Raw genomic sequence first — 14,949 nt, 5'->3', positions numbered from 1 at the left:
GGGTTCATGGCATTCTCCTGCCTCAGTTTCCCGAGTAGCTGGGACTACAGGTGCCCGCCACCATGCCCGGCTAATTTTTTTTTGTATTTTTGGTAGAGACGGGGTTTCACCGTGTTAGCCAGGATGGTCTCGATCTCCTGACCTCGTGATCCGCCCACCTCGGCCTCCCAAAGTGCTGGGATTACAGGCGTGAGCCACTGCGCCCGGCCTATACTTTTTTTTTTTTAAATGAAGAGAAATGCAGATTCTCATGTCCAAGAGAAGTAATAACAATAATAATTTATGGAGCAACCAATATGTGCCTGGTTGCTTTATAGAGATTATTTGCCTTAATCTATCCAAACCACCTGTCAAAATGATATTCTTTTCTTGTTAGAGAGGAGGAAACTGAGGTTTAGAGAGGGACAATAGCTTGTCTGAGTATCACAGCTGGTAAGTGTGGGAGTTAGACTTGAATGCCATATTCTGCACTGTTGCCACTTGGCTTGGGATGTTGAGAGTGAATCTTGGTACAGCATCAAAGCTCTCTGTGTTGCCTGCTACTCCCCCGGAGCATCAGATGTTGCAGACACCATTCTTTAAAGAGAACTTCATTGTGTGAACCCCAAGTTCCCCCACCTTCTTCAAAACAAAAACATGAATCAGGAAGCCCAGCCCCTTTATGAACCCTTTCCATGAATTTGTTCCAATCAGGAAAAGAGCCTGCAGCTTCCTCCCCACCCTGTTCATCCTAACTGTTCTGTGTTGTGAATTCGCTGAGAATGAAAGGGGATGGGCTAGAGCTGTCAATACTGTGAGCCAGGCTTGAACTCCAGCTCTGCTCCTTTTAAACAGTGAGGCTCTTGGGTAGTTATTTAACTTCTCAAAGCCTTTGTTTCTTGGTCTGTGAAAAGTGACAGTGGTACTTCCCTTCTAGTCTCACTGTGAGAGTTAAATGCGGTCATATGTAAGAAGTGCTCAGCTCAGCGACAGGTTCATAGCAAGTGTGCAATAAAAGGTAGTGTAGAAATGTCAAAACTGGCTGGGTGCGGCCAGCCTGCAATCCCAGCACTTTGGGAGGTCAAGGCAGGAGGATTGCTTAAGTCCAGGAGTTCAAGACCAGCCTGAGCAATATAGTAAGACCCCATCTCTTAAAAAGATAAATAAATAGGCCGGGTGCGGTGGCTCAAGCCTGTAATCCCAGCACTTTGGGAGGCCGAGGTGGGCGGATCACAAGGTCAGGAGATCGAGACCATCCTGTCTAACACGGTGAAACCCCGTCTCTACTAAAAATACAAAAAAATTAGCCGGGCGAGGTGACGGGCGCCTGTAGTCCCAGCTACTCGGGAGGCTGAGGCAGGAGAATGGCGGGAACCCCGGGGGGCGGAGCCTGCGGTGAGCCAAGATCGCGCCACTGCATTCCAGCCTGGGCAACAGCGAGACTCCGTCTCAAAAAAAAAAAAAAAAAAAAAGAAAGATAAATAAATAAATAAAGCTTTCACTTTCCTGGTGCCTAATTCCTTCCAAGCCTCTTAAAGAGGCTTAGCACTTTTGCCCTCTAAATAATTCAACACACATTTGGAAGAAAGAAGTTATGTGAATGGTTTCTTCACAAAGTGTAACATATAGTGAATAAATGGGGCAGAATTGCAGTACTTCAGCAAGGAAAGGGGGGCATTTTGAACTAGAGTGGTCAGATGGTGGTATTATTTGGCTGAGTCTTCAAAAATGGGTAGGATTTAGTCACAGAGAGAAGACCAGGAAGTTCATTCTCAATTAGGGGGAGAGCAAGAGGTAGTTTTTAGGAGCCAAGGTGAAGTTTGGGAAGGGTGAGCAGGTGATTTTGGTTGGTGCTTGAAACTTGTGTAGGGACTAGTAGAAGATAAAGTAGGAAAGGAGGCCTGGTTCCAGATGAGGTCCCATTAAGAAAGCTGGCTTTTTTTTTTTTTTTTTGAGACAGGGTCTTGCCATGTTGCCCAGGCTGAAGTGCAGTGGCAGGATCTCAGATCACTGTGCAACCTCTGCCTCCCAGATTCAAGTGATTCTTCTGCCTTAGCTTCCTGAGTAGCTGGGATTACAGGTGTGTGCCACCACGCCCGGCTAATTTTTGTATTTCTTTATTTAGTAGAGGCAGGGTTTCACCATGTTGGTCAGCCTGGTCTTGAACTCCTGACCTTAGGAGGTCCGCCTGCCTCGGCCTCCCAAAGTGCTGGGATTACAGGTGTGAACCACTGTGCCTGGCCCGAAAGCTGGATTTGTTTCTGTTGGAAAAGGAGTTGCTGAGCTTTCTTGAGCGCAGGAGGTGTAAGATGAAGCCTGGGGCATGCAGGCCCACGTGGGAGGTGAGAGAGACCAGGCCAGGAGGCCCATGAGAGGACAACCTGAGCATTCATGGGAGTCCGATGGGGATGAGTTGGGTGTGACTCAGGGAGGAGACACTGGGCTGGGACAGAAGATGTAGTAGGTAGGCTCTGGGAGACGACAGGGAGGGAAGGTGAAGGGCTATGAAGTCTCAAAGCCAATTGCTTGGGTTCATGAAGCAGAAAGGGTTCATGAAGAGGAAAGGGAAGAGAGAAAGTCAGTTTGGAGATGATAATGAAAGGGATTTCTTAATGGCTGAGGCTGGAGGTGGCAGCTGTTTTCATGGTTCCTACCTTCCTCTGTTATTTGAATGTTCCTGGGAACACACTGTCCTCTTCTGGTCTCAGGCTTGTATGGGGGGCACCAAAAGGACAGACTCCGGCTTTATGCAAGCTTCCTTTCCACCCTTGCCGCACAGAAACCACACAGAGGGAGGCATGGCAAGACCAAAAGAGACCCAACAGCAGGATCCTTTCCAAATCTATCCCTTCCAGAGGCAAGCATTTGTTTGGATGCCCTAGCAAGGAGTGGGGGGACCTTCTTTCAGTTGGTGCAAAGTTAACGAACCATCTTCTGATTTTATGGAGAGATGCAAATAGTGTGTTGAATATAAATCTCTTTGTTGTTGTTTTACAGGACTGTAGAAGCGGCCAGGAAGAAAACCACCCCCTCTTAAGGTTGTTTTTGTGACCGTTCTTTGGAGCATTGTTCTAAAAATGGGAAATTACATATTGCTGTGCCAAGGGCAACAAACACCTGCAGTTAAAGGAATACCTTCCACGAGGCGGCTTTTCGGAGCATGCATGTTTATAGCTCCAGCCAGGCCAGACGGAGGGCTGCTGCATAAGCCCTGCTTGGTGCATTTCTTTACTTGCAAGGGGACAGAGTGTGGGCTTAGGTTTGGGACTAGAGGGGGCTTTGGCAACTATGGTGCTCAGGTGATTATCCTTCGCTCGTTTATCCAATAAACATTTATCAAGCATCTGTTCTTGTGTCAGCCTTTGTGGTTTTCTCTGTTCCCTTCCCTGGCGTTGTGAGAATCCCTGGGAGAGTTGGCCACAGGCAGCAGCTTGCTGTCACTATTTTTTTTTTTTTTCAGTTTTCAGAGTCAGCGCATGACTGCTGCCTCCACATGACCGAGAACCCCCGCGCATTCTCTCCTTTCTCTCTTTTCTTTCTCCCTCTTACATCCCTTGCTCCCCCTCCCCTTTCTCTTTCCTCTTTATTTATCTAAAAAAGGAGAAATGTAATCTTTTTTTTTTTGAGACAGTGTCTCACTCTGTCACCCAGTCTGGAGAGTGCAGTAGTATGATCTCAGTTCACTATAACCTCCACCTCCTGAGTTCAAGTGATTCTGGTGCCTCGGCCTCAGTAGCTGGGATTACAGGCGCCTGCCACCACGCCTGGCTAATTTTTTTTTTTTTTTTTTTTTTTTTTAGTACAGACGGGATTTCACCACATTGGCCAGGCTGGTCTCAAACTCCTGACCTCAAGTGATCCACCTGCCTCAGCCTCCCAAAGGGCAGGGATTACAGGGATGAGCCACCATGCCCGGCCAATAAATGTATTTTTTTAACATGCCAATCGATACATTTCTTCAGGCACACGCCTTTTCAAAGTTTCCTGTCACTGGGGGTCAGTCTGAAATTCTTATCCTATGGTAGCAGACGTTAAAGGATAACTTTTGATTATCTGGTTAATATTTAACTTTTATCAACATTGATATTGCAAAATAATCAGGTCTTGAAATTTATCAAGCATGAAATGAATACCATTCAGATGGATTTGTGGTTTAAGAGGAATCCAGTTTCATATACGAATCTCATCTTTTTTTTTTTCTTTTTCTTTTTGAGACAGAGTTTTGCTCTTGTTGCCCAGGCTGGAGTGCAATGGCGTGATCTCGGCTCCCTGCAACATCTGCCTCCTGGGTTCAAGCGATTCTTCTGCCTCAGCCTCCCAAGTAGCTGGGATTACAGACACCCGCCACCACGCCCAGCTAATTTTTGTATTTTTAGTAGAGATGGGGTTTCTCCATGTTGGTCAGGTGGGTCTCAAACTCCTGACCTCAGGTGATCCACCTGACTCAGTCTCCCAAAGTGCTGGGATTACAGGGGTGAGCCACTGTGCCTGGCCAACTAATCTCATCTTTACCTAGAAACAGAAAAGCAGGGAACAGCGGAATACAATGAACTTCAAACTTTTTTTGCATTTTGGTTAGAACTTCCTGCCCACAGAACATATGAATTCCTCAAATGGGTCAGCCAGAGAGTAATGGGAGGTCTTTTTGGGGGTTCAGGGTCATGTCTCAGGGGCCACTTGGTTATTGATATGGTCCTCCTGGAAGCAGAGAGATGGAATAAAAAGGTCGGGAGGCCAAGGCGGGCAGATCACGAGGTCAAGAGATCGAGACCATCCTGGCCAATATGGTGAAACCCTGTCTCTACTAAAAATACAAAAATTAGGTGGGCATGGTGGCATGCATGCGCCTGTAGTCCCTGCTACTTGGGAGGCTGAGGCAGGAGAATCACTTGAACCGGGAGGTGGAGATTGCAGTGAGCCAGGATGGCACCTCTGCACTCCAGCCTGGCGACAGAGTGAGACTCCGTCTCAAAAAAAAAAAAAAAAGGTCTCAAGTCCTGTAATATACTTAATTTACTGTCTTGGCTTCCGCCTTGGTTTCAATTTTTCCACTAGAGGGTCAAAAGTAGAATCCTGCTGCTGTGATCAAGTACTTGACGCAGATGTACATTCGAAAATGATTTATTTTCCTTTTGCTTTCTTGGGTTTTGTAATTTTTCTACAATGAGTGGCAAGATAACTAAAATGTGAATCATGCCTTCATAGGACTCACATTCTAGAGAAGGCAACAGTTAGAAGCAAACATGCTATAGTAAGATAAATACATGATTTATCCCACTGTAAATACATGCCCCAGATTAGGGGCGTGGGAGCTCAGCAGCAGAGAGAGCCCCTGAACCTCAGGGCACAAAGTGCTGGGTAGGGAGAACAGGGAGAAAGAGCCCACAGACTAAGTCTTGAAAGAATCTGAAGGGGGCTAGACTTAGCAAATGAAATACAGTATGCCCGTTAAGTGTGCATTTTAGATAAATAATGAAACAATTTTTAGTATAAGCATGTCCCAAGTGAGTCATGAAGGATGGAGTTTGGTTCTTCCAGGGACTTTGGGAAGGGAAAGCATTTCAGTTAGCGGGAACTGTTTCTGCAAAAGTGTGGAAGTGTGAATGGCATGGATTTGTTGCCTGTTTCAAATGTGAACGTCTGTGCCTCGACGTGAATCGACAAGCCTTACTCAGAGGGCAGTTTTATTTCCGAGCATCATCCACTGCTGCACCCTCAAAGTGAAGGGTAGGTGGGAAGCAGCAGGATTTGAGGCCACAGTGGGAAGCAGGGCCACCATCTCCAGGAGCCTTTGATGATGGGTGAGGGGTTTGGACTTTATCCGACAGGGGACCAGGAAGAGGGAAGGATTTTAAGCAAAAGCATGAACTTCCTGTTTGATTTTTGGCAATCATGGGAAGGAAGTAAGACTAAAATCTTAGAGACTATTCAGGAGGCAGATTAACGGCCCCTCAAGGATCTCCACGTCCTAATCCCCAGACCCTGTGGATGTGTTAGGTTACCTGGCAAGAGAGAATTAGGGTTGCACATGGATGAAGGTTTCTCATCAGCTGACTGTGAGATGGGGAGGTTGTTTTGGAGTATCTGATGGGCCCAGTGTAATCACAGAGATCCTTATGAATGGAAGTGGGAGGCAGAAGAGGAGATCAGTGTCAGAGAGAGAATTGCAGAGGCTGCCCTGGTGACTTTGAAGATGGGGAAGGGGCCATGAGCCAAGTAATGTGGGTGGCCTTTAGAAAATGGAAAAAACAAGGAGACAGATTCTCCCCTGGAGACTCCAGAAAGAATGCAGCCTGCCAACACCTTGGTTTTTAGCCCAGTGAAATGCATTTCAGACATCTGGCCTCCAGAACGAGAAGATCATAAATTTGTGTGTTTTTAAGTTATTAAGTCTGTGGTAAGTTGTTACAGCAGCCATAGAAACTAATGTAGAGGCTGTTTGCAATGATCCAGGTCACAGATGGTGAAGGCCTGGAATTGGCAATAGGGTCAAGAGAAGGGGATAAGGGCTGGGCACGGTGGCTCACGCCTGTAATCCCAACACTTTGGGAGGCAGAGGCTGGCAGATCATTTGAGTCCAGTAGTTCGAGATCAGCCTGGCCAACATGGCGAAAACCCGTATCTATGAAAAAAAAGTACAAAAATTAGCTGGGCATGGTGGTGTGCGCCTGTCATCCCAGCTACTCAGGAGGCTGAGGGAGGAGGATTGCTTGAGCCTGGGAGGCGGAGGTTGCAGTGAGCAGTGATTGCAACCCTGCACTCCAGCCTGGGTGACAGAGTGAGACCCTATCTCAAAAATAAATAAACAAAAAAAAAATAAAGGGATCAATTCCATGTAAGTTGAGATGGACTCAGAGACCGACTGGACGCCTAATGTCAGGAGGTCAGGAGATCCCCCAGCCCAGCAACCCTTTCTCCTCTCCTGATGCCCCAAGGCCTGCTCCTCCTTCCACAGCTCCCAGGGAGCCTCTGATCAAGTCTCTATCCTGTCCCAGGGCTGATTAGTACCTACTTTTGTGACAGGGGCCTAACAGGGAATTCTTTTTCATTTTTATTTTTGAGATGGAGTCTCATTCTGTCACCCAGGCTGGAGTGCAGTGGTGTGATCTCGGCTTACTGCAACCTCGGCTCACTACAACTTCCGCCTCTGCAACCTCTGCCAACTGCAACCTCTGCCTCCTGGGTTCAAGCGATTCTCTTGCCTCAGCTGTAGCGGGGACTACAGGCATGCGCCATCATGCCCGGGTAATTTTTGTATTTCTAGTAGAGATGGGGTTTTGCCATGTTGGCCAGGCTGATCTCGAACTCCTGACCTCAGGTGATCCGCCTGCCTCAGCCTCCCACAGTGGCTTGAGCCACTGCACCCAGCCCTAAGAGGGAACTCTAAAGGAAGCTCTGTAGGTATCTGCCTCGTGGTTACACACACAGGGTGGCTGTGAAACCGCCTTTGCAAAAATTACAACTGAGGAAATTATGACAGTGAAAGAGATCAGACCTAACCGACTCCATCTTCCTCCTAACCTTTAAGCTGTCCTTGTTCATTCCTGGGCATAGGCCTGAACTAACTTTGGGAAGGAATTCAGTTCATGTTTTGACTCTGAAACAAAATTGATAATAGCCATTTCCCTAAAAAAAACCCCGTTCTTGCCTGTGGACCAGTCTGCCTTTGCAAGACTAACAAATTAGCTACAAGATTAGAAATTTAGTTTAGCGGTCATGCAGCCTCTGGCTCCAAGAGTCTGAGCCTCCTCAGATTGCTCCTGCAGATAACATCACTATTGTAAAACCTAAGATCAGTGCTTGAGATAGTTTGCAGACCCTGCACTTGATGGATCAGCTGACACAACCCAGACTGGTAATCTGGCTCAACCATTTCTGCCATCCTTCCCAGGAACAGAAGACAGCAAGAAAACCACACTTCCACCCCCTATGATTCCATCTCCAGCCTGACCAATCAGCACTCCCTGCTTCCCAAGCCCTTACCCGCCAAATTATCTTTAAAAACCCCGATCCCCGAATGCTCAGGGAGACTGTTTGGAGTAATAATAAAACCCAGTCTCCCACACACCGGCTCTGTGTGAATTACTCCTTCTCCACTGCAATTCCCCTGTCTTGATAAATTGGCTCCGCCCAGGCAGCGAGCAAAGTGAACCCACTGGGCAGTTACAGCTATGGGCATATAACTGCAGGTATTTTCAGAGTTAACTAGACTCTTGTGATTAGCTGGGAATCCGTTCACTTGATGGGGTAACAAATCTGAGTTCCAAACCCCCGGTTTATCAATTCCCAAGCTGGCAATCAATTCTCATGCTAGCTTAGCTAAATGTATTTTCAGATTTTTTTTTTTTTTTTTGGGACAGAGTTTTGCTCTTGTTGCCCAGGCTGGAGTGCAGTGGTGCGATCTTGGCTCACTGCAACTTCTGCCTCCCAGGTTCAAGCGATTCTCCTGCCTCAGCCTCCCGAGTAGCTGGGATTTCAGGCACCCACCACCATGCCTGGCTAATTTTGTATTTTTAGTAGAGACAGGGTTTCTCCATGTTGTTCAGGCTGGTCTCGAACTCCCAACCTCAGGTGATCCGCCTGCTTCAGCCTCCCAAAGTGCTGAGATTATAGGCGTGAGCCACCGTGCCCAGTCTATTTTCAGATTTTTTTGCATGTACTATAGTTTTATAATTTTAGTTTGCTCATGGAAATATGTTGGGTGGCTAACTACTGATGATTCATCCTCACATTATCCCCATGTGCCTGTTGGTGTATTCTGAAAGTGCTTGGGAGGAACATCCCCTAATTACATGTTTCAGAATGCATTGTTTGTGTGGCCTCATCATCATCAATAAAACTTCTCTTTATCGTCTATCTGAAGCCATTTTGAGTGGCAGACACCCCTATGGTGATTACTGCCCACAAATCCCTTGGCATTCGAAAACAGCAGGGCTTGCATCAGCTGCAAACTAGACATAATTTTATCCATATCATCGTGATAAGGCTGATGAAGGCTGGTTTTGCTTCTTCTTCCTGCCTCATGAGTCATTTACAGATATTTCTGTCAGGCTAACCTCAACTGTCTCTCATACACAACTGCAGCTTTCCTACTGATCAATTAGTCCAGGCACATTGACACAAGCCCCTGGATTTTGCAACGTGATGGCGGTGTTTGATAACTACCATCCTGCTTTAGCTTTCCTCCAGAGTAAGTTTCCTTTGGTTGCAGGTTTCAGGGGTAACAGATACTTTCAAAAAGGTTTTCACTCAGATTCAGTTTTCTTGACAATGTGATCAAGAAATATGGTCTTAGCGGGGCGCGGTGGCTCAAGCCTGTAATCCCAGCACTTTGGGAGGCCGAGGCGGGCGGATCACGAGGTCAGGAGATCGAGACCATCCTGGCTAACACGGTGAAACCCGGTCTCTACTAAAAATACAAAAAAAATTAGCCGGCCACGTTGGCGGGCGCCTGTAGTCCCAGCTACTCGGGAGGCTGAGGCAGGAGAATGGCGTGAACCCGGGAGGCGGAGCTTGCAGTGAGCCGAGATTGCGCCACTGCACTCCAGCCTGGGCGACAGAGCAAGACTCCGTCTCAAAAAAAAAAAAAAAAAAAAAAAGTGGTCTTTTCCTCCCTTGGGTTCCTCAAAGGTATGAATGCTAAAATTACTATCATGCTACAAATACGTTTGTTATTTTTAATCTTTTTTTTTTTTTTTTTTTTTGCTTTGATGATTTTTTTTTTTTTTTTTCTGAGACAAGGTCTTGCTCTGTCACCCCAGGCTGGAGTGCAGTGGTGAGATGTCAGCTCACTGCAACCTCTGTCTCCTGGGCTCAAGTCCTCCCACCTCAACCACCTGAGTAGCTGGGACTACAGGCATGCGCCACCACACCCAGCTACTTTTTGTAAGTTTTTTTTTTTTTTTTTTGTAGAGGCGGGGGTATCATTATATTGTCCAGACTGCTCTCAAACTCCTGGACTCAGGCCGTCTGCCAGCCTTGGACTCCCAAAATGCTGGGATTACCAGCACTTTGGGAGGCCGAGGAGGGTGGATCATCTGAGGTCAGGAGTTCGAGACCAGCCTGGCCAACATGGTGAAACCCCGTCTCTACTAAAAATACAAAAATTAGCCGGGCGTGGTGGCGGACACCTGTAATCCCAGCTACTTGGGAGGCTGAGACAGAAGAATTGCTTGAATCCAGGAGGCGGAGGTTGCGCTGAGCTGAGATTGCACTGCTGCACTCCAGCCTGGGCAACAAAGAGCGAAACTCCGTCTCAAAAAAAAAATAAAAATAAATAAATAATAAATAAATGGTGGGATTGCAGGATTACAGGCATGACCCATTGTGCCGAGCCTTGATGAGTTACGTTTTCAGTTTTTTCTTCACACAGCTCTTGCCTAATGCCTCCCAAAGGCAGGAATGCTTATAGTTATACATTGGCCTCCCTGTGTTTTGGAGCTTAGCATATTCATAGTGAAAATGACTGATTGTATAATTATGTATTTATATAAAACGGGGGGGCATACTTTTTCTTTTTCTCCTCCTCTTCCTCCTCCTCCTCCAAATGTAAAAATCATTCTTAGCTTAAGGTTTGTTTAAAAATAGGCCACAGGCTGGGCATGGTGGCTCATGCCTATAATCTCAGCACTTTGGGAAGCTGAAGCGGGTGGATCACCTGAGGTCAGGAGTTTGAGACCAGCCTGACCAACATGGTGAAACCCCGTCTCTACTAAGAATACAAAAAAATGGCCAGGCACAGTGGCTCATGCCTGTAATCCCAACACTTTGGGAGGCTGAGGTGGGCGGATCACCTGAGGTCGGGAGTTCAAGACCAGCCTGACCAACATGGTGAAACCTGTCTCTACTAAAAATACAAAATTAGCCAGGCGTGGTGGCATGCGCCTGTAATCCCAGCTACTTGGGAGGCTGAGGCAGGAGAATCACTTGAACCTGGGAGGTGGAGGTTGCAGTGAGCCGAGATTGCGCCACTGTACTCCATCCTGGGCCACAGAGTGAGAACCTGTCTCAAAAAAAAAAAAAAAAAAATAGGCCATAGCCTGAGCTTGGCCTGCTGGCCATAGTCTACAGACCCATGCTACAATACACGAGTAACTGGTGTGAGTAACTACACACAGACAGAAAAGCACCCAGTGAACAGTGCCTTCATTTCTCGAATTTCCTGCTTTCTGTCAACATGCATCACACAGATACATGCTCTTCCTGTGGTTGCAATCAGTTTATCTTTGCATTCTGCTGTTTTAAAATTTAACGCCCATTTCTGTGGATTGGCATAGCCCACATTCTTGTGAATCACCCACAGTGATTCCTGCAGTGTTGTCCCCAGCCTCAAGCCTCTCTGCACTGTAATTGTGCTTCTTTTCCTCAGATACCTGCCTTGCATTGGCCCTGGGTAAATGTTTCCCTTGGCTGTGAATAGGCAATTAAAATTCTGAACCTTTTATGGCTCTGGAAGCTTATCCCATGAAACAATACTCATCCAGGCGGATGGCCCACCAGCACAAAGGTATGTGCTTTAGGATGACCTGGTGAAGGAGAATGTGATGCCTCAGCAGGGAGGGAGTGGGGGAGGAGAGGGAGGTGGGCAGCCCCCATCAAGGCCCCACCCGAGGCAAGGAATCTCTTTTGGCCAGTCCCCCCACCTGCTCCGGAATTTTTACAATCAGATCCCCTCCTTCGTGGCTGACAATGAAGGGCACGGTGGCTTTCTAGTTTGTGTGTGTGAGTGTGTGTTTGGGGGTAGGTGGACTTTGCTCATCACCATCATTTGGATTTTTGGCTCTGGGGATTCTGGAATTAGGGATCCCACCACCACCTGCAGGGCAGGGGTTGGGGCATGGGCTCTGGAATCTGGGTTGTGTGAGGAGTAATTGAGAGATTGCGAGGCCCGGCACGGTGGCTCACACCTGTAATCCCAGCACTTTGGGAGGCCGAGGCTGGCGGATCACGAGGTCAGGAGATCAAGACCATCCTGGCTAACACCGTGAAACCCCATCTCTACTAAAAATACGAAAAATTAGCCTGGCGTGGTGGCGGGTGCCTGTAGTCCCAGCTACTCGGGAGGCTGACGCAGGAGGAGGGTGCAAACCTGGGAGGCGGAGCTTGCAGTGAGCCAAGATCACGCCACAGCACTCCAGCCTGGGCGAGAGAGCAAGACTCCGTCTCAAAAACAAACAAACAAACAAAAAACCACTACTGGCTGAGGGCGGGCGGTGGCTCATGCCTGTAATCCCAGCCCTTGGGGGGCCAAGGCGGGTGGATCACCTGAGGTCAGGAGTTCGAGACCAGCCTGGCCAACATGGAGAAACCCTGTCTCTACTAAAAATACAAAAATTAGCCAGGCATGATGGCAGGAGCCTGTAATCCCATCTACTCGGGAGGCTGAGGCAGGAGAATTGCTCGAAACAGGGAGTTGGAGGTTGCAGTGAGCTGAGATCATGCCACGGCACTCCAGCCTGGAGACAGAGCAAGACTCCGTCTCAAAAAAAAAAAAAAAAAAAAAAAGAGAGATTGCGAAAGCGCCTGCCAGCACCTAAGCAATCAATAAGGGTTATTGGGTTGTGGTTTCTGCCTGGGGACTTTAGAAACCGGGCAGGTGGAGGTCAAAGGCCGGCCCCGCCAGCTCCGCATGGTCTTCTCCACCTTTGGGGCCATCTCAAGTTCTAGATTCCGTGAGCCTTGCCCTTGAAATCGTCTGGGAATGGAATTATTGCTAATCCCAAAAGGGCTGACACATCACTCCCTGGCAGGGTTCAACCGGGTGGCAACATGGTTTGTGTGGCTGCCCCTGTTTTCCCTCAGAATTTGGATTTTAAAACTTTCAAAATATGAGATTTTTATTTTATATATATATATTTTTTATTATTATTATTTTTCGGAGTGCAGTGGCACAATCTCAGCTCACTGCAACCTCCCAGGCTGGAGTGCAGTGGCGCGATCTCGATCTCGGCTTACTGCAACCTCCGCCTCCTGGGTTCAAGCGATTCTCCTCCCTCAGCTTCCCTAATAGCTGGGACTACAGGTGCGCGCCACCACACCCAGCTAATTTTTTATTTTTAGTAGAGACGGGGTTTCACCATATTGGCCAGGCTGGTCTCGAACTCCCGACCTCAGGTGATCCACCCGCCTCGGCCTCCCAAAGTGCTGGGATTACAGGAGTCAGCCACCGCGCACGGCCGAGATTTAAAAAATTATACGGATGACACCAGATCCTCAGAGCCGGAGCTCTGGGTGCCTCAGCCCCGACAGCGCGTCCGCTCCGGGACCCTGTGGACGATGCTGCCCCCTAGTGGTCGCGGCGCACAAGGCCCGCCGGACCACGTTGCTCCATGGAGGCGCTCGGACTGGAGAGCTCCGTCTCTAACCCGCCCCCTCCTTCCGTGCCCTCTGCCGACGCCCTTCCGATTCCTGCAGCCCCTCTGCAGTCCTCCACCTTTTTCTTTCTTTCCTTTTGAGACAGGGTCTCACCTTTATCACCCAGGCTGGAGTGCAGTGGCACGATCATAGCTCACTGCAGCCTGGAACTCCTGGGCTCAAGAGATCCTCCTGCCTCAGCCTCCAGAGTAGCCAGCTCTACAGGCATGCGTTACCAAACTCGGCTAATTTATTTTTATTTTTGTAGAGATGGAGTCTCACTATGTTGCCAAGCTGGTCTTGAACTCCTGGGCCCAAGCCATCTTCCTACCTCAGCCTCCCAAAGTGCTGGAATTACAGGCATGAGCCACCAAGCCCAGCCAATCCTCCGCTTCTGTTTAGGTGCTGTGGATAATGTGGCCCAGCAGGGGGCTGGCTGCCATGAAACTGGCCGGGGATTTGGGGGTCTTTATATCCACATGGATGCATCTTTAGGATGAGTTCTATTCTTTGCACATTTTGCTCTAGAGCAATTTTAAAAACCAATCAGCCACACTTTTTTTCTTTTTTGAGATGGAGTTTCACTCTTGTTGTCCAGGCTGCAGTGCAGTGTCACGATCTCAGCTCACTGCAACCTCTGCCTCCCAGGTTAAGTGATTCTCCTGCCTCAGCCACCCGAGTAGCTGGGATTACAGGCACGCACCACCATACCTGGCTAATTTTTTGTATATTTAGTAGAGATGGGGTTTCACCATGTTGGCCAGGCTGGTCTCGAACTCCTGACCTCAGGTGATCCACCCGCCTTGGCCTCCCAAAGTCCTGGGATTACAGGCGTGAGCCACCGTGCCTGGCCATCAGCCACACTTTTTGAGCAGCCAGGGCTGTGTGGCTGGTACAAAGGTCTTAAGGTTGAAAGGGGCTTGGCTCTTTTTAAAAACTGAGGGCAGGGAAGGTGGTGGTGTGTGTGGGGACTGAGCAGAATGAAGGAGCCGTGGGAAGGAGGGGCACAGGAAAGACTGGTGAGGGGCCACTATCTATCGTCAGGATTTAGGATTTTACAATAAGAGCCCTAGAAAGCTTTGAAGGATGGGGAGGGACTTTGCACTTGAGAAGAATTCCTTTGGGTTGTTGGAGAAGGGATTGTGGGGGCCCTGGAGTCTGGCTGGGAGCCAGAGAGGAGGCCCCGGGGGCTGTACAGGTAGGGATGGGGGTGTTGCCTGTGGACTTGGAGTGAAGGATTCCAGAGGCCCTGTAGAGGTAGCCTGGGTTGGTTAGAGAAGGAAGGATCGCGGATGCTCCTCAGGCTGGTGCAGCCCAGCGGGGAGGATGGAGCCAGAACTCACTGAGATAGGAACAGACTGGGGCAGGGATCACTGGTTCTGTTGGACAAGTGGAGTCTGTGATGTTGAGTAGATGGTCTGATATAAGGGGAGGGGGCTTGAGCTCTGTTGGAGGCAGAAACCTAGAGGAAAAGAGCTTTGGAAGAGCACAGAGATTTCTGCTGGGATCCAAGGGCAGAGCTCGGCTGCTTTCCTTTTGTCCTGGCTCACCTTACCCTGACAGAGGCAGACCCCCCACCATAACAAGGAGACCAAAAAGACGCAGGGGGCACAAAAG

At 48.6% G+C, this 14,949-nt stretch overlaps 1 protein-coding gene across 2 annotated transcripts in view; it reads left to right on the top strand.

Moving 5' to 3' along the window:
• AHNAK (AHNAK nucleoprotein) overlaps positions 1-3,324 on the top strand; it is a 111,069-nt gene extending 107,745 nt beyond the window's left edge. For both annotated transcript variants that reach the window (XM_055354307.2, XM_063693214.1), the window contains exon 6: positions 2,977-3,324. In XM_055354307.2, coding sequence (XP_055210282.1) covers positions 2,977-2,984 — 8 coding nt within the window. In that variant the 3' untranslated portion in view covers positions 2,985-3,324. The remainder of the gene's footprint in view (positions 1-2,976) is intronic.
• Positions 3,325-14,949: the final 11,625 nt, after the last annotated feature.

The sequence above is a fragment of the Gorilla gorilla genome, chromosome 9 (assembly GCF_029281585.2).
Source record: "Gorilla gorilla gorilla isolate KB3781 chromosome 9, NHGRI_mGorGor1-v2.1_pri, whole genome shotgun sequence".
Taxonomy (NCBI): Eukaryota; Metazoa; Chordata; class Mammalia; order Primates; family Hominidae; genus Gorilla; species Gorilla gorilla.
The sequence above is the reverse complement of the archived record's forward strand: the minus strand, read 5'-3'. Positions and strand labels throughout refer to the sequence as shown.